This window comes from Gopherus flavomarginatus, chromosome 1 (genome assembly GCF_025201925.1).
Source record: "Gopherus flavomarginatus isolate rGopFla2 chromosome 1, rGopFla2.mat.asm, whole genome shotgun sequence".
Taxonomy (NCBI): Eukaryota; Metazoa; Chordata; order Testudines; family Testudinidae; genus Gopherus; species Gopherus flavomarginatus.
In genome coordinates, this window is record NC_066617.1 from 357,739,890 (window position 1) to 357,759,588 (window position 19,699).

The window sequence follows — 19,699 nt, forward strand, 5'->3', positions numbered from 1 at the left end:
GGCGCCTGGTAGCGGCGTCCTCCAGGCACGGCTCGCCAGCGCCCCCCTCTCTTCCCTCCCCGTCTCCTTCTCCATCCTCAGGTCCAAGATGGCGGCGGTGGCGGCTCCTACGGCTCCATCTCCGCCTCCCCCGCCCCCGTCGGGCCCGTGCTGCCCCGGCTCGTGGCCGAACTTCGCCGTGGTCTGCTCCTTCCTGGAGCGCTACGGGGCGCTGCTGGACCTGCCCGAGCTGCCCTTCCCCGAGCTGGAGCGCGTCCTGCAGCCGCCGCAGGAGCCCGGGGACCAGGGTAAGCGGCCGGACGCCCCCTCCCTCACAGACCGGCGGGGGGGCTGGGGCTTCCCCCCCCGCCCGCGGCCACGGGGGAGGAGCGCACCGAGGGGAAGGAGGAGCCTGGCTTCCCCGGAGTGAAGCTGGGGGGGAGGGGAGACTTCTACTGTGTCCTTAACCCCCCCCCCCCGGGTCCAGGGGGAGCAGCTGCTGGGGCGGGAGGTTTCTTTCCCCTGCCCCACCGGAGGGGTATGTGAGGGGGCAGCTTCCTCATTCCGGCGCCTGCTCCCTCCCCCTGGGCCCTGTGGGGGCTGGGAGCCCTTTCCCCGTGGGGGTCCCCCCCCCCCGAACAGGGGGTGAGCCCCGTGCGCTGCTGCCCCTCCAGGCTCAGTGTGAGGGAGAGGAGAGACCAGACCCGCCCCCCGGTGCGGATGTTGCCGCGCCCGCCCCCCCCCCCGTTTAATCTTCATCTCTTACCCCACTTCCCATTGGGTTGGGGGCCAAGCGTGTCCCGCCCCCCAGCCGGACCGGCGGAGGGAAGGGTTACAGGCGCCCCTGTCTTCTTTCAAGCTGCTCCTCACTCAGGCTGGTTCCCCCCTCCCGGAGGCTGCAGGGAATGGGATGTTGACATGTTTGGGATGCCGGACTCCCCAGTCCCTGATGTGTGAGGTGATGGTGGAGGAAGGGCAGGGCACCAGAAGAGCCGTGGGGAAGGAGGGACGCACGGATACTGAAGGGAAAGGTGCTTGTTGCTCTTGGTCTCTGTCTATTATTGGTGTGGTGGTTACTTGTGCTCTCTTGCCACATAGAGAGAGACCGAGGAGCCTCAAGGCGCATGCTCCCCCGGCCCCATAGAAACTTCCTGCTGCTAGAGAATCCCGGCTCCGGGCTGCTGCTGGTCCAACGCCCCCCCTCCTCCCCGCCCTTAAAAAAAACCAAACCAACAAAACCCCCCAACGCGTCATAAAGCCTCCTCCATGTCTATTTATTGCAAATCGGGTCCACAGCATTGGTCTGTTCTCCTGAGAGTTCTTTGCTCATGCAGTGCAAACATTGTATTTATATGCTTATGGCACCCACAAACAAAACACCAGTCAAGGTTCATTTAGTTACTGCTTCCTTAAGATGTCCAGTCTCACTTTTTTCATGCAAACAAGACACTTCTAAATGCAGTGGCCATTGCCTGGGTCTTGCAGCCTACACTACTGCTTTCTCAAATAAAAGAATTTTTCCTGCCTCTCCAAGACTTCATGTTTTTTTGGTATGTAAAGGAATATTTTAAAAAAGAGGCACTATACTCAGATTTACTGAAGTACAAAAAGTAAACTAATAGCATTTGTGGTGAAAATTAAAAATCAAATTTGAAGTTTTCAGTTTTAATTTAAAATCTTGTAAATTCTGTATTCTTAAACTGACGTTTAACCTTACAATAGCCTTTAATTGCATGATGAAAACACTTTTTTTAATAGATAGTGATAATCACCAAGAGTTTTCTTTATAGTTTATTAATTGAAAGCTTCTAGCTGTGTCCTATAGCTGTTTATATTATTGTCTATAAGATGTTGTTACATGATTTCAACCCACTCCTGGTCCCATAGATCTCAAGGAAGAATGGAAAGCAAATCAATAAATGTTTTTAATGTGTGACCCAATATTGGAAGAAATTTGAACACTTAAAAACACTAGCTTAACTTTTTAAATTTTTTTTGGACATTTATTCAGGCAAGGTTAAAAGGTGCATGTGATCATGATTATGGTGGCTGTGTCTTTCAGGGAAGGAAATGTGTGGAGATGAAAAACAAAAGCTTAGATGACCATCTTTTAGGGTTTTGGGAAAACTTGTGTGGTGATTATATGCCAAAAGGGAAAAACAAGCCATTGAACTACGTTTATGAGGACTATTGTCCTCTGCATGTGTTCTACTATTTTATTATCTTATCAAAAGATACATCTGTATATTTTTTGTAACACTGTTGTGAAGACTAAATTTAATGTCCATTTTATAAAATTATTTTTGAGCCTTTAATAATAATAATTATAATTAATAAAAAGCTTTACATGGACATAAACTTAAAACAGATTTTGTTGCCTGTTACTAAACTGACTGTTAAAATTGGAAATGTCCTTTTCCCCCTAACACTTGCTGTATATTTGCTGTATGCAGTTCAGCTTGGGTAGCAAAATTAAGCTGGTTAATTTAAATATCTGTGTAATCAGTTTCACTTTCTGTTTTTATGCACTAGCACACTTGTGCAGTGTTGAGGTTTCAAATAGTGCAAAGTGAATGTTTAAATCCAGACAAACTGTTTTAATAAAACACATTTTAAATATTGGTTATGTTTAAGAAGTTTTTACAAAGCCTAGTTTGGGCCCTAAACTACCTGATAGTGTCTTAAAGGCTGTTTCTACGCTCGGAGCTAAGGAGGGAATTCTGCACTCACATTACATATACTTGTACTAGCTTGAGGACAGCTAGCAGGCTAAAAATAGTAGAGTAGCCATGGTAGCATAGGCAGCGGTGAGTGGCAGCTTGGGCTAGTCGTGGTTAGTATGTATCCACAGTGTTCAGGTGTGAGGAGATGGTTTGAGGAGACTTAGCGGGAATATGTCGAACACAAGCTGGGAATCATACCCTTACCTCCTAGCGTAAACATTGCTGCTGTCTTAATTCAGGTGTAACATTCATGTCTTATTTCAGATGTAGAATCAATAGTAAAGCAGTGTCCAGATAGTTCTTTGCAATTACTGTGAGGTTTTAACACTTACTACTTAATCTTTCCCACACGCACCAATAAATAAACAAATAAAAATAAAACGAAAGAGCAAAAAAATTCATAGGGAAAAAATAGTGGCAAAATGTCTTATGTCTGCTTGCAGTTTCTTTATATATATATATATATAATGTTTTACATGTTGCAGCGTTTAAAAAAATGATGGGGCGAAGTTGTATTGGGGTATTAACAGTGATGCTGCAGCTTGGTAGTGAGCACTCTATCTCAAATCTCTCCAAAAATTCCTTCCAAGCTGAATTTTTTCATAGGCTTATGGCCTAAGACAGAGAGCCTTTTGGAGCATATGTGTAAAACTTGTTTAAGCAATTTATTTTTCATTATATTACATACAGACCTTTACTCAAAGGTTCGGGTAGAACAATTATATATGAACTCAATAATGAACTGTTCTATATTCTGTAGTTCTATAAAAGTGATCAAGAAAATCCTGCCCACTAATGAGTGAGAATGGACAAGCTATAGGTACTTTTTGTTCTAAGGAAACAAGGTATAATTTCTACTTTCTCTTCCCATTATCAAAAAAGGTTGATTTAGGAGTGCAGAGGAGAGATTTGGTAGTTGCCTAATTGAGTATCGAATAATATGGATTCTGATATGTTACTGTTGAAGTTTAAAAAGTTACTATTGCCCAGTCAGCAGTTATGCAGTACTGTATTGCTTCTGTATATGACTATATCAAGAAATATACTGATCACCTCTACACCTAAGTATTAATAGCTTTCTTTTTGTAGTCTGATCTGGTTAGATATTATGCTAATTTACATAGTACCAACAGTATACTAAGTGCTTTGAAGGCAATTACTAAGACAAGTCCTTCCCCAAAGAACTGACTTCTTTCTATATTACAGTATACAAATGAAGGATGGGAGATAATGACAAACAGTGTGATTGAATGGTGACATTTTGAACGTGCCAAATCGGTTTCATGATTGTCTCAATTTTATTCTATATTTTTATGTAGGATGATGAGGTGAAATAGTGGCCATGGAAATAGCCTGATTCTCAGAGAAAATATGTAAAAAAAAAAAAAAAAAAAGATCCTTTTAACTTGTGGTGTTAGTAGCTCATTGGAAGTTGATGTTGTTTGAACAAAATAATGAGACCCTTGGTGTTTTGGTGAATTACTGCTAAGACCAGGGTCATGCCTAGTGGGGTGCGGGGCCCGGGACATTAGAAACTCAGTGCCTATCTGCCAGGGGTGCTCCCCACTGGCTCCCCCAGGCCCCACCTCCGGTGCACCCCTTCCCCCAAGGCCCCGCCCCGCCTCTTTCTCACCCAGTTCCACCCCCTCCCTGAGCACGGTGTGCCCTCCCCCCAGTGCCTCCTGATGCCGTGAAACAGCTGAACTGCAGCTGGCAGTAGGCCCGAGGGGGAGGGGGAGGTGCTGATTGTCTGGGGGCCCAACGGCGGGCAGGAGGCGCTAGGGGGAGGTTCTGGTGGGGGGGCTTGGCCTTTCTTGTCTGCTGTTCGCCTCCTCACTCCTCTCGCCCTCCCTCCTCACCTCTCGGCTCACAGGGGCACCCCAAAGCACAGGGCCCAGGGTGGTTGCCCTGATTTGCCTTGCCATACCCTAGCGACGGCTCTGGCTAAAGCAAATAATTTTGCCATTTTAAAAAGGCTTTTTTCTCTTGTAATGATATATCTAAGGCAGCTAGCATTGTGATCATAACTATAACTTTTAAAACTTGGTTTCAAAAGAGGAGAGTGGAGTATATTGCAGAATTGCCATATTCTTGATAGCTGCTTGTAGTAGTTGCTTCTGGAGATGCTGCTGAGTGTGTAACCTGGTGTTTGTATGCACTGAGATTCGATAAAAAGAAACCCTATATTGGCTAATAAATAAAATCTTTATAAAGGCAGGGAAACTTCATTAAACTTGTTATAAACTCTAGTTAGTGGATGGGGGAGGAGTGGACTCAAAACTCAGGTATCAGCACTGCCTCATCCTACAATGTATCTCAAGAACCTAGCCTTTTTAATCAAACTGTTTTTGCTTCCAGGGGCAAAATTTGTGCAAATTGAAATGATTTGACACACTGGAACTGTACTTGCAGTATTGACCACATCATGCAGTGTCTTACTAAGAGTTCCCCTTGCAATAGGGAGACAGTAGTATGTTTTTAATATATGTGACTGGAAGGGATTAAGAATACACCACTATGATATCTAGTACAGTATTTAGAGAAATATCAGATTCTCTCTATTGTGTTTGCAAATAGCTTGAGAGTCAGTAAAAATGTTAATTACGCACTTAATCCCATGTGAATGAAAATATTAGTAGTGTTAGCTTGCACAACAGAGATCTAATTTTACACATGACTATACAAAAGACTTGCTGGTTTGCCAGGTTCCTTGGTAAATGAATGAGTGTAAATGACAAGTTCTGAAGTATATTGGTGATTATCAACTTTATAAACCTTCCTTAGCCATACTATACTTGATTGAAACTGTATCGGTAGAAGAATGAATACTCTGGATGTTCTTCCAGCAATGAACTGGTAAGATGTTACTGATATAAGAGATTGGTAATCTTCATGAAGGATATTTGGAATACAAATATGATAGATACGTGTTTGTAGTGTATTTCCCTTAAAATTGGGACTTGTGCTACAGGAAAACTGGATAGAGACTTTAACTTCAATAGAAATTGTTTTGTGCTTCTGCTTGTAATTACATTCTTCACTAGTCCTTGTTTCCTTCCTTGATCTTCACATATTCAGGTGTGGGATGGCCTCTAAAAAAATCCTTCCATTCCTTTAAGGTGCTGTAGAAGAGAGGTGTCTTTGAAGTGGATGCTGCCATGATGTTTCCTTAGCCTATCCCTTGTATATTTGCATTCCTGTCCCTATCTGAACTCTTGTTCATCTAATTTCCTTTGTCTCTTCTGTTTGTATTAACTAGTTGGTCCAGCCTTGAAGTCCTTCTTCTTACATGGGTGATTATTGGCATGTATCTGTTATATTAAGTGCTTTGATATTGATCATTGTTATTTATAAAGTATTGGTTCAGAGTCCAGAAGTGATGTAACATAGAAATACAGATTTGCTGTTGTGTATTAGCTTCAGGTACAATGTAGTTGCATGCTTTTGCTTCCATAGACCTTTCTCTCTACTACTGCAGTTTTTGCATTAGAGAGGGAATTTAAGGTAGAGACACATCTTGAAATACCTAAAGATGTGACAAATAATCTCTGGTAATACATGAAGGTCCTATGCTTTAGTTTTTCTTTGTCTCCACTAGAGCATATCTTATACTCTATATGGAACCATAAAGCTGTCCAGACTTTAAAAAATACTTATTTCAAGAAGTTGCCATGCTTCAAAGCAACAAGTAAACTGCTTCACAGATTTTTGTACTCTAACCTCCTCTAGCTTCCCTTTAGCACTGATTCTTGGGAGTATCTGAGTAGGTGCAAAGGGATAAAAATATCTGGGCTTTTTTTCGTCTGTATCCTAGAGTCAGTTTTTGTGTTGATGTGACGCTTGCCATTCTTAAAGTTTTCACACATCTGGGTTAGAAGCTTGTGGAATGGATTCTAGTTTAACCATCTCCCAGATAAAACTAAAAGCAAGAGGTGATTTGACCTCTGTCTTGTAAGTATCTACATGGGAGAATGTTTCAGAAACTGAAAGACTTATTAATGTAGCTGGACATCCAAAACAAGATCTGTTGGCTGGAAGCTGAAGTTAGGCAGATTTATTTCCAATTTGGACTTGTCTGCTTTTAACAGTGAAGGTAATTAACCCTTTGAAACCACTTACAAAGGGATGGATTCAGAGTCACTTGATGACTTTAAATCAAGATTGAATATCTTTCTACAAGATATACCCAAACACTCTCTTGAGCTACTGTACCAGGTGCAGAAATCACAGGCTACAGAATTTCACCCAATCTTATATGGGAGGTCAGATTAGGTTGCTGTAATGGTCTGTTCTACTATATTAATCAATCAACCAATATTAGCAGCAATTGTATGCAGTGCTAGAAGCAGTACCAGACAAGAGTGTCATATGTTGTGGCCAATAACCTGACTACCCACTACTGTATTTAAGGCACAGTGTTTATAGTATCAATATAGAAGTCCCAGTTGAAGGGATGTGGCCTCTCAGGAAGACAATGAACAAGATCTGACATCTCGTTGATAATACTCTAATTACTGTTAACATCTGTTTCTAGAAGCTTGTGGGATGTGTTAAGAACTGAGCAGATGATTAAGGCAGATGACATAAGCTTCATTGTCCTGGGAAACTGCACCAATCCTCAGATAAAACACCTCTGTTACATTGGCTCAATCCTCCGTCCACTGAGGGTTTTGAACATGTGATCTCGAGATCACTGCACATTGCTGATCACATCCTGGACTGGGTCTGTGGTCTAGAAGTGGTGTGACATAAAAAATGCAACCTTAAGTTAGTTAGACCACTGCCACTTCCAGGCAGTGACAGTATCAAAAAGCAGATTAAAAGCTAGAGGAACTGGTAGGTAAGGTCCCATGAAAAGAAAATCTTAAGGGATAAAGAACAGGAGTACTTGTGGCACCTTAGAGACTAACATATATTGTAGCATAAGCTTTCGTGGGCTACAGCTCACTTCATCAGATGCATGTAGTGGAAAATACAGAAGGAAGACAGACACAGACACACACACCCACATCAATACCAATGGGTGTGACCCTACACATTATAAGGAGAGTGCTCAGTTAAGGTGAGCTTTTGTCAGCAGGTGAGAAAAATCACTGTTTGCAGTGGTAATGAAAATAGCCCATTTCCAGCACTTGACAAGGAGATATAAGGAACTGTTGAGGGGTGGGGGGTGGAAGACAAGCATGGGGAAATAGTTTTACTTTGTGTAATGGCCCATCCACTCCCACTCTTTTTATTCAAACCTACTTTAATGGTGTCCAATTAGCAAATTAATTCCAATTCAGAAGTCTCTCGTTGGAGTCTGTTTTTGAAGTTTTGTTGTTGTTGTAATATTGCGACTTTTAGGTCTGTAATCGAGTGGCCAGGGAGGTTGAAGTGTTTTCCACTGGCTTGAATGTTATAATTCTTGACATCTGATTTGTATCCATTTATTCTTTTATGTAGAGACTGTCCGGTTTGGCCAATGTACATGGCAGAGGGGCATTGCTGGCATGTGATGGCATATATCTCATTGGTAGATGTGCAGGTGAACAAGCCTTTTTGGCGTGGCTGATGTGATTAGGTCCTATGATGGTATCTTCTGAATAGATATGTGGACAGAGTTGGCAATGGGCTTTTCAAGGATAAGTTCCTGGGTTAATGTTTGTGGTGTGTGGTTGCTGGTGAGTATTTGCTTCAGGTTTGGGGGCTGTCTGTGAGAGAGGACTGGTCTGTCTCCCAAGATCTGAGAGAGTGATGGATCGTCCTTCAGGATAGGTTGTAGGGATAAGGGATAAAGGAGTTTAAGAGAGTTAGCAGTATCTCAACGAGGCTATATTAAAGGTGCAACTTCAAACTATCCCAGCGCAAAGGGAAGATAGGAAGTAGGGCTGTCGATTAATCATAGCTAACTCAAGCGATTAAAAAAAATTAATCGCAATTTTAATCGCACTGTTAAACAATAGTATACCAATTGAAATTTATTAAATATTTTGGATGTTTTTCTACATTTTCAAATATATTGATTTGTTATAATACAGAATACAAAGTATACAGTGCTCACTTTATATTTTTATTACAGATATTTGCACTGTAAAATGATAAAAGAAATAGTATTTTTTCAGTTCGCCTCATTCAAGTACCATAATGCTATCTCTTTATCTTGAAAGTGCAACTTGCAAATGTAGATTTTTTTTGTGTTATGTAACTGCACTCAAAAACAAAACAGTGTAAAACTTTAGAACCTACAAGTCCACTCACTCCTACTTCTTGTGTAGCCAACTGCTAAGAGAAACAAGTTTGTTTACGTTTACGGGAGGTAATGCTGCCTGCTTTTTATTTACAATGTCACCTGAAAGTGAGAACAAACACTCGCATGGCACTTTTGTAGCTGGCATTGCAAGGTATTTATGTGCCAGATATGCTAAACATTCATATGCCCCTTCATGCTTTGGCCACCATTCCAGAGCACATGCTTCCATGTTGATGATGCTTGTTATTAAATAATGTTTTAATTAAATTTGTTACTCAACTCCTTGGAGGAGAATTCTGTGTCTCCTGCTCTGTGTTTTACCCGTATTCTGCCATATATTTCATGTTATAGCAGTCTCGGATGATAACCCAGCATGTTGTTCATTTGAAGAACACTTTCACTCCAGATTTGATAAAACGCAAAGAAGGTACCAATGTGAGATTTCTAAAGGTAGCTTCAGCACTCGACCCAAGATTTAAGAATCTGAAGTGCCTTCCAAAATCTGATAAAGACGGGGTGCAAAGCATGCTTTCAGAAGTCTTAAAAGAGCACCACTCTGATGCAGAAACTACAGAACCTGAACCACCAAAAAAAGAAAATCAACCTTCTGCTGACGACATCTGAGTCAGATGTCAAAAATAAACATGCATTAGTCCAAACGCCTTTGGATCATTATCAAGCAGAACCCATCATCTGCATGGATGCTTGTTCTCTGGAATGGTGGTTGAAGCATGAAGGGACATATGAATCTTTAGCGCATCTGGCACATAGATCTCTTGCAATGCTGGTGTCAGGGTTCCCTCACCACTCTGAACTCTGGGGTATAGATGTGGGGATCCGCATGAAAGACCCCCTAAGCTTATTTCTACCAGCTTAGGTTAAAAACTTCTCCAAGGCACACATCCTTCCTTTGTTCACCAAGTGAGTTAGACAAAGATTTAATGAAAAGGACCACTTGGAATTCCTGTTCCCCCGAAATCCCCACGAAGCCCCTTCACACACTTTCCTGGGGAGGCTTGAGAATAATATACCAGCCAAATAGGTTACCAAAGTGGGCACAGACCACCCCTTGGGTTTTTAGGACACTAAAAACCAATCAGGTTCTTAAAAGCAGAACTTTATAGTAAAAGTAAAGAAGCATCTCCGTAAAATCAGGATGGAAGGTAATTTTACAAGGTAATCAGATTCCAAAAACAGAGGATCCCCCCTAGGCAAAACTTGTAAGTTACCCCCCAAAAAACCCTGGAATAAACCTCCTTCAGCATAGGGACAATTCACAAGCTAAAACAAAATATAATCTAATGCATTTTCTTCCTATTACTTACAATTTGTAATCTTACAGGCTTAGTTCAGGTTTGGCTTTGGGAGATGTATTTTCCCTGCCCTGATTCCTCGCTGACTCAGAAAGAACAAAGGAACACAAAACAAAAAGCTTCCCCCACAGATTTGAATGTATCTTCTCCCATTATTGGTCCTTTTGGTCAGGTGCCAACCAGGTTATCTGAGCTTCATAACCCTTTACAGGTAAAAGAGGGATTTTATGCTACCCTTAGCTGTGTGTTTATGACAGCTGGCTACAACAGTGCCATGAGAAAACTGAAAGTGAGAACAGGCAGACATTATAAAAAAGAAGCGGGCAGCATTATCTCCTGCAAATGTAACAAACTTGTTTGAGCCATAGGCTGAACAAGAGGTAGGACTGAGTGAACTTGTAGGCGCTAAAGTTTTACGTTGTTTCATTTTTGAATGTGGTTATTTTGTGTACACAACTCTACATTTGTAAGTTCAACATTCATGATAAAGAGATTGCACTACAGTACTTGTATTAGGTGAAATGAAAAATACTATTTTATTTTTACAGTGCAAAATTTATAATAAAAAATGAAGTGAGCATTTTACACTTTGTATTCTGTGTTGTAACTGAAATCAATATATTTGAAAATGTGGAAAACATCCAAAAGTATTTTATATAAATGGTATTCTATTAACATCATGATTAATTTTTTTAATTGCTTGACAGCCCTAATAGGAAGTATAGGAAGAGGCAAATATGGCTCCATCAGGAGATCTTTAATGATCTGAAAAATTAAAAAAGAATCCTACAAGAAGTGGAAACACGGACAAATTGATAGAATACAAAAGAATAGCACAAGCATGTAGGGACAAAATCAAAGGAGGAGGCAGAAAATGATTTATACCAGTAGGGGACATAAAAGGACTTTCAAAGAGGTTCTTTAAATACATTAGAAGCAAGAGAAAGTCTAAGGAAAGTGTAGGTTGTCTGCTTTTCACTGAAGGGAAGGTAATAACTTAGGACACCCAGAGGACTGAGGTGTTCAGTAATTTTTTTCCTAGAATTGTGGGACAAGAAGGGACCTCGAGAGGTCATCTAGTCCAATCCCTTGCACTCATGGCAGGACTAAGTATTATCTAGACCATCCCTGACAGGTGTTTGTCTAACCTGCTCTTAAAAATCTCCAATGATTAAAAAATTATTAAAGGCCTAGAAAACACGGCCTATGAGGGAAGATTGAAAAAACTGGGTTTGTTTAGTCAGGAGAAGAGGAGAGATGATAAAAGTTTGCAAGTACATAAAATGTTGTTACAAGGAGGAGGGAAGAAAAATTGTTGTTCTTAACCTCTGAGGATAGGGCAAGAAGCAGTGGACTTAACTTGCAGCAAAGGGGGGTTTAAGCAGGACACTAGGGAAAACATCGTAACTGTCAGGGTGGTTAAGCGCTGGAATAAATTGCTTTGGGAGGCTGTGGAATCTTCATCGTTGAGTGTGCTGAAGTCTGCCTTCTTGAAATCCATTATCTTTATTGTGCTGTTTTCCCTCTTATCATTCCCTAGACTCATGAATTCTACCATTTCATGATCTCTCTTACCTAAGTTGCCTTCTACTTTCAAATTCTCATCCAGTTCCTCCATATTTGTCAAATCAACTCTAGAACAGCCTTTCCCTTAGTAGCTTTTTCCACCTTCTGAAATTAAGTCTCCAATACATTCTAAGAACTTGTTGGATAATCTGTGCCCTGCTGTATTTTCCCAACAGATGGTGGTGATGGGGGACTTCATCTACCCCAACAAGTCCTGTGCTTTGGATGATTTTATTAGTTTAGAAAAAAGCTTCCTCAACCTCTTCTTCCTGGTGAGGTGGTCTGTAGTAGACTCCTACCAGAAAGGAATAAATAGGAATGCCTATTTTGTTTCAACCTTTACCAAAAATATTAGTGGTTACCAGATACTCAGCACAGTTAATACTAACAAAGGGGATCACATTTCGAAATAGGGAAAAAACAAGAAAAATAATCAGGTTGCAGGGCCTGATGAAATTCACCCTAGGTGGCTTAAGGAGCTAGCTGAATCAATCTTGGAACATAGTTTAAAAAGGGGAACAAAGATGGCCCAGGGAATTATAGACCAGTCAGCCCAACTTCCACATCTGAAGAGATTGTGGAACAAATTATCAGCCAATTTGTTGGCATCTAGAAGATAATAGGGTTATAAAGAATAGCACCATGGATTTGTCAAGAACAAATCATGCCAAACTAACCTAATTTCCTTCTTAACAGAGTTACTGGCCTAGTGGGTTCGGGTGTGGGGGGGGGGGAGGAGCAGCCTTTTTGAGGTAGGACTTCACCTCCTCACATATAAATTGGTCAAATGACACGACAGCAGAAAATTCAAAAAAACTATCTCCAACTGAGTACTGCTTAGGATGACAGTACTAGAGCATACAAAAGGAGAGTTTATTTCCAACTAAATCTATTCCCAGTTGAAAGTTATTTTGAATTAATATGAGGGTTTTTGTTTTTTCGGTTTTTTTTACTGGATAAACTTTCTTGGTCCCCATACTTGTTTCAAATTATGTGGCATCTTATTCTGCATTCGTAAGGCTCTTCATTTCTGGATTTTATTTTGTTTAAAATTGCTTGGGAATTTATCAGTGTTACAAAAACTTAAAAAATGGGTGAAAATCAGTGTAAGAATTAACTTCACAGTTTTCTGGGAGAACATTGGGGTTAATATCGGGATGGAGTACCAGGAAAAAAAAGCAACAAATAAAAGTAAGAGTATTGACAATAAAAGCAGTTTAAAGCTGTGGTTTATTTAATGAATTCTACATTAATTGTACATACACATGTGTATCTTTCATTGCACTGCCTAACTTTGGTAGTCTTGCATTTATACTTATGATAAATAGATATTAAGACAATTCAACAGATAATTTATTAACATAAAAATTATTTTCATATGCTTGAGTGGTTCAAAATTCAGGTGAAAATTGGTAAAGACCAGATAATAGCTTTCATAAAACCTGCACATTTTTTACTAAAAAAAAAAAGAGCTTTACGTTTTCATTAATCCACTTTGAAAGCAGATTTACTCTAGTTCAGGAAGAGTTATCCTTCAATATAGCGGGTGTGGATGCATCACCGTTTTGAATTAACTGCTTCTGGTACTCCTCCATTTGCTATCCCACACTGCACTGCTGCACACGTTGGTGGGCCTGATTCACTGTGAGACCTGTAGTGCTCCAAGTCTGGAGTCATCTTGACCAGATGTCACCTCCCTATTTGAATGCTGGCCTGCAGGTAGGTGTGCCCCTTAGTGGTGCCAGCTCATGGTGAGTTCACATACTTGGAGTCCATTCTGATTTTAACAGCCATGTCCTATGTGAGCCTTTTAGAGGTCCTGGATGTCCTTGGCTTGTGAGAAGAGGTGCAGGTTTAATCTAGTCTGAACACAAAATGCAAAGATACATAAGAGGCTGTCAGACCAAATGAAGGAGAGGGGGCAGTCCAGGACTTAGTGCAGTTCCACAGCAAAGGAGTGGAGTTCTGGCAGTGTTTTATAAAAGTACCAGATATAGTAATACCACCTCTGGCAGAGGTCACAAAACTCATACCTACTGTGAAGAGCCAGACTGGATACTTGCAAGGGAGTCTATCACTGAACCCCAGCATGCAAAGACACCCAAACAGGACCTCAAGTGGGAAGATTGCCACGGCCAGCCAAGATCTCTTCAACTTGCAAAACCATGAGGCAGAGAGAATGAAGGAGACTCTGAAAATGCAGCCAGAGAACCAGCCTGACAATACTTTGGAGGGACCTTTTCCAGTAAGGATTGTGTGCTATATTATAATACACACGTATGGCGAGAGGTTAAACAACATTTTTCTGGATATCATCAGGGTACCACCATATTGCGTGGATGTGAGCTGGTATCCTCTTTCCAGTTGCTTGGCTTTTATCCTCCCATCCACCTGACATGCTCAAAATGGCATCCTTAAGCTCCAAAGTATTGTTTCTCCAAAATATCAAATCCCATTGCCGTCAGCCAAATGTGCCTGCCCCCTCTTTCTGTGCTGCTTATTGCTCCCTCCCTCTGTTCAAGATGGCAATACCATAGGGATTTAAAAAAAAAATCATATACATTGCATAGTAGGCATGTTTATTGTAGCTGCAGATAAAGAAAGAGGAAAAAGCAATAGGAAAAGTACTTTGGCTCACAGGTTGACCAATGCCCCATGCTGTAGTCTGAGGTAAATCTCCCATATTTGTCTACAGAGACATTTCAAAATGCGTAGAGATTGTAAGGCATTTGTGGCTGTTTTAATCCCATACTTACTATTGTTAACCCCTAGGGTTCAAAAGAATTACTGCAAAAGTATTTATTTTTCAGGGCACTTTGTGCTAGTCTGCAGATATTTTAAAAGAGAACTTAAGGAAAAGATAGTGCTCTAGTTTGGCATTTGCACTGCAAAAAATGCAGCTTTCTTGTGGTTGCCTGTTTAAGAGGTGGTTCCCTTCCATGCCTGTACCAGATGTGGGAGCGCCATTCTGGCAAATAACAGTGTGGCATATCTTCCCACTTTGCCCATTGCCTTTTGAGCAAGATCCTTTTCTGCCTTTTGGGGATGCTTCTTAGGGTAACATCCTACAACCTAACGAAAGCCTGTAGAGGTGCACAGGCAATTACTAACTTGTTCTCTGCTGTTCACCCCTCCCCCAGACCACCACCAAGCCAGCATTGGTACAGGGGTCATGTACAAGGGGGTAGCAAAATGGAATACATTTTACCATTTCCAAACTCCCCCAAGACTGGGTTGGGCCCATGGGAATAAAATTCCCGTTTGAGGAAAAAGCAATAGCTTATCAGTGTTGGCATGGAAACTAGAATTGGGACAGTAACTACTTGTGCTGTTTCTCTGCCCTTCAGTACCTGACACACAGCAGCCCCCACAGACAGGAGCATTATTGGAATCTGAAGACATGGCATATTTTTTGGGCGGGGAAGGGGGAGACATGTTTAATCATCTTCTTCCTCTCCTGGGATGTAGCCATGAGGTTGCTGAAGAGTGGAGGCAAGGTTTCCTTCACTGTGATACCGAGGAGGAGAGAGAACTGATGAGGGATCTCATTGCCAATTCAGTGGTACAGCATACAAGGCCGTGCACTTAGGATTTAATAGTAAGAATTTCTGCCACAAGCTGGGGGCTTATCAGTTGGAAGTGACAGAGGAGGAGAGATACCTGGGTGTGTGGGTCGATCACAGGGCGACTATGAGCCAACATGTGATGCAGCTGTGAAAAAGGCAAATGCAGTCTTAGGATGTATTGGGTGAGATATTTCCAATAGAGAAGCATGAATGCTATTGTGCAAGGCATTAGGAAGAACCTCACTTGGAATACTGTGTACAGTTCTGGTCATCCATGTTCAAAATAGATGAGTTTAAACTGGAACACATGCAGGGAAGATCTAGTAGGATGATCATGGGATTGGAAGACCTATCTTATGAGAGCAGACTGGAAGAGCTTGGCTGGTTTCATCTAGCAAAACAGAAGGCTGAGGGGGAATATGATTGCTCTCTGTGAATACATGTGCAGAGGAGCAGGAGAAGAGGTAAATACCAGGGAGGGTGGAGAGCTATATAAGCTAAAGGACAATGTTGGCACTAAAACAAATGAATATAAACTGGCCGTGGACAAATTCTTACTGGAGATTAGAAGAAGGTATCTAACCATCAGAGGGGTGAAGTTCTAGAACAGCCTCCCAATAAGAGTTTGGGAGGCAAAAAACGTAGTTAATTTTGATAGCTGGACAAATTTCTGATTGATGGGGGCTGAGCGTAACCATCGTGGTGCTCACTCCTGGTTTATGTTGTCTGTTTCTAAAGCTTATGCTGCAGGATTTCAACTGGCCACTGGCAGGGGTCAGGAAGGGATTTCCCCTCCTCCACTCCACCCCCCCTTTATTCTGGAAGGTTGTTTTTGTTTTTTTTTTTTACCTCCTTCCTCTGAAGCATCAGAATATAGTCATGGCTGGAGATGGAACATTGAAGTGGGGTGCTTCTGAGATGGCACTGAACAGTCTTTCGAGTGCTTGGCTGGCTAGTTCTTGCTCACAAGCTCAGGATCTAACTGTTTGCTTTATATGTGGTCAGGAAGGAATTTTGCCCCAGCTTAGATTGGCAGTGAACTTGGGTTTTTTCACCTCCCTCTGGAGCATGTGGATTCAGGTCACTTGCCAGGATTATCTTTCTTAAGATGGTGCATTTCAGTTCTTCCTAGTCTCTTCTTGAGGCACATCATAATCTAGTCTCTTGTGGGTTGTAGTACTTTGGTCTCATTTCAGTTGTTGGGTTAGTGTGCGGGTGGTGAGTGGTGGTGTTGGCCTTGATATACGGAGGTCAGACTGGATGATCTAGTGGTCCTTTCTGACCTTAGACTCTGACAAAGAAAAGGATATGCGGGCACAGATACTGGAGGAAATTATGCAGAGGCAGACAGCCCTGGTGAAGAGCATAGTGGTACTGTGTTCATGGCCATCACTTGAACCTAGCTTTGTCCTGCAGCTGCATGAGATTACTGTATGCTAAACACCCCTTTCCTTCCCCTACTACAGGGAACAGGTCCTTTGCTCGCTGTCTCACACGCCAAGACAGAACAATTTTGACCCATTTCCCTACCTACATGTGATTGTGACGTCATCAGCACAAACTTGTGCACTTAGCATTTCAGGCATGCCTGCTGCCATTCTGTTGGTTTTATGTTTTCACTGTATGATCATTAAGGATTTCATAATTTACAACTGTTAATTTCAAAAAATGCGTGTATGAAGCATAATAAAACCCTTGCACAAAGATATGTACATTTTTCACCACTATGCCCAGCCCTTATAGTAGTAGTGCGGTGTGTCCCTGAGCTACTCAGCCTCTCTGGTGGTTCATAATGGTCAAAGTGTCCACCTCTGCCTCCCACCCTTTGGAGGAGTTCTCTTCTTGCTCTCTCAGATGTTGTGCAGATGCAAAAAGTACCTATCACACAAGGCAAATATTGCTCAACAGCCTCCAGCCTTGTCATGATGCACTTCCACCTTCCCTTCAGTCTTCTAAATGCACACTTCACTGTTCCTCTGCAGCTACTTGGTATAGTTAGACAGAACCTTTCTCCTATCCAAATGCACAGTAAAAGGCTTTATAAGCCAGGATATCAAGGGTCTCAAGGATGACAGTAGGAAGTCACAATACCATTAGTGTTCACAGTGGTTCTGGAGGAAAACATTTATTTCCCATTGCAAAAAACAGATCTGAGTTTCTAAAGAACCAGGTGTTCCAGAGCTCCCCACATTAGTATAAGTGAACCTTCCACGGTGTTCAACCAGGTCTTGCGGCACCACAGAGAAATACCTCTTTCTGTTGACTAACTCGGAAGGCTGATATGATAGGCAAAGAATGGGCATGTAGTGACCCGGGATAGCAATGCCCTCTCAGTAGCACACAATAGCCCTGAGAGTTGATCTACCATCCTCGTTAGCAAGTGACTGGTAGCAGTTAATAAGAACTTAAGAAGGCTGTACTGGGTCAGACTAAAGGTCCATCTAGCCCAGTATCTGTCTACCGACAGTGGCCAATGCCAGGTGCTCCAGAGGGAGTGAAGCTAACAGGCAGTGATCAAGTGATCTCTCTTCTGCCATCCATCTCCATCCTCTGATGAACAGAGGCTAGGAACACCATTCTTTATCTTTCCTGGCTAATAGCCATTTATGGACTTAGCCGCCATGAATTTATCCAGTTCCCTTTTAAACATTATTATAGTCCCAGCCTTCACAACCTCCTCAGGTAAGGAGTTCCACAAGTTGACTGTGCGCTGTGTGAAGAAGAACTTCCTTTTATTTGTTTTAAACCTGCTACCTGTTAATTTCATTTGGTGACCCCTAGTTCTTGTATTATGGGAATAAGTAAAAAAGTTTTCCTTATCCACTTTCTCCACATCACTCATGATTTTATATACCTCTATCATATCCCCCCTTAGTCTCCTCTTTTCCAAGCTGAAGAGGCCTAGCTCTTTAATCTTCATATGGGACCCTCTCCAAACCCCTAATGATTTTAGTTGCCCTTTTCTGAATCTTTTCTAGTGCTAGAATATCTTTTTTGAGGAGAGGAGACCACATCTGTACACGGTATTTGAGATGTGGGCATACCATGGATTTATATAAGGGCAATAATATATTCAGTCTTATTCTCTATCCCCTTTTTGATGATTCCTAACATCCTGTTTGCTTTTTTGATCGCCTCTGCGCACTGTGTGGACATCTTCAGAGAACTATCCACGATGACGCCAAGATCTTTTTCCTGACTCGTTGTAGCTAAATTAGCCCCCATTGTATATGTAGTTGGGGTTATTTTTTCCAATGTGCATTACTTTACATTTATCCACATTACATTTCATTTGCCATTTTGTTGCCCAATCACTTAGTTTTGTGAGACCTTTTTGAAGTTCTTCACAATCTGCTTTGGTCCTAACTATCTTAAGTAGTTTAGTATCATCTGCAGACTTTGCCACCTCACTGTTTACCCCTTTCTCCAGATCATTTATGAATAAATTGAATAGGATTGGTCCTAGGACTGACCCTTGGGGAACACCACTAGTTACCCCTCTCCATTCTGAGAATTTACCATTAATTCCTACCCTTTGTTCCCTGTCTTTTAACCAGTTCTCAATCCATGAAAAGACCTTCCCTTTTATCCCATGACAGCTTAATTTACGTAAGAGCCTTTGGTGAGGGACCTTGTCAAAGGCTTTCTGGAAATCTAAGTACACTATGTCCACTGGATCCCCCTTGTCCACATGTTTGTTGACCCCTTCAAAGAACTCTAATAGATTAGTAAGACATGATTTCCCTTTACAGAAACCATGTTGACTATTGCTCAACAGTTGGTTTTTCTATGTGTCTGGCAATTATATTCTTAACTATTGTTTTGACTAATTTACCCGGTACCGACATTAAACTTACTGGATTCTAATTGCCGGGATCACCTCTAGAGCCCTTTTTAAATATCGGCGTTACATTAGCTAACTTCCAGTCATTGGGTACCGAAGCCGATTTAAAGGACAGGTTACAAACCTTAGTTAATAGTTCCGCAACTTCACATTTGAATGCTTTCAGAACTCTTGGGTGAATGCCATCTGGTCCCGGTGACTTGTTAATGTTGTCGATGGTGAGCTTCCTGATAGCAATGGGTATGTGCTTTTTCCATGCTCGGGGGAACCTTTGTATAGATGTTCTGTCACTGCATTTACAGGGTGAGCTCTGCACAGACTCTAGGAGAGTGTCCTATGCCATCCAAAGTTCCTCTGCTGGTCATCCTGGGTCAGCATAACTGTCCCGTCCCACCAGTCAGTGCTAGTTGGCCAAGCTCAGAAATGGTACTCTACCAAGAGAAGTCATTTCAGAAAAAGTTCATGTAACAATTAAC

At 41.8% G+C, this 19,699-nt stretch overlaps 1 protein-coding gene across 4 annotated transcripts in view; it reads left to right on the forward strand.

Annotated features, from left to right (window-relative positions):
• The first annotated feature begins 5 nt into the window (after positions 1-5).
• The window catches only part of RSF1 (remodeling and spacing factor 1), a 131,926-nt gene continuing 112,232 nt past the window's right edge, over positions 6-19,699 (forward strand). For 2 of the 4 annotated variants that reach the window (XR_007772577.1, XM_050940336.1), the window contains exon 1: positions 49-287. Coding sequence is in view for 3 of the 4 variants with exons in the window: in XM_050940336.1 (XP_050796293.1) it covers positions 89-287 (199 nt within the window). In the remaining variant the exon portion in view is untranslated. Of the gene's footprint in view, positions 288-19,699 lie in introns of all 4 variants that reach the window. The other 2 variants (XM_050940345.1, XM_050940356.1) reach the window with 2 other exon arrangements.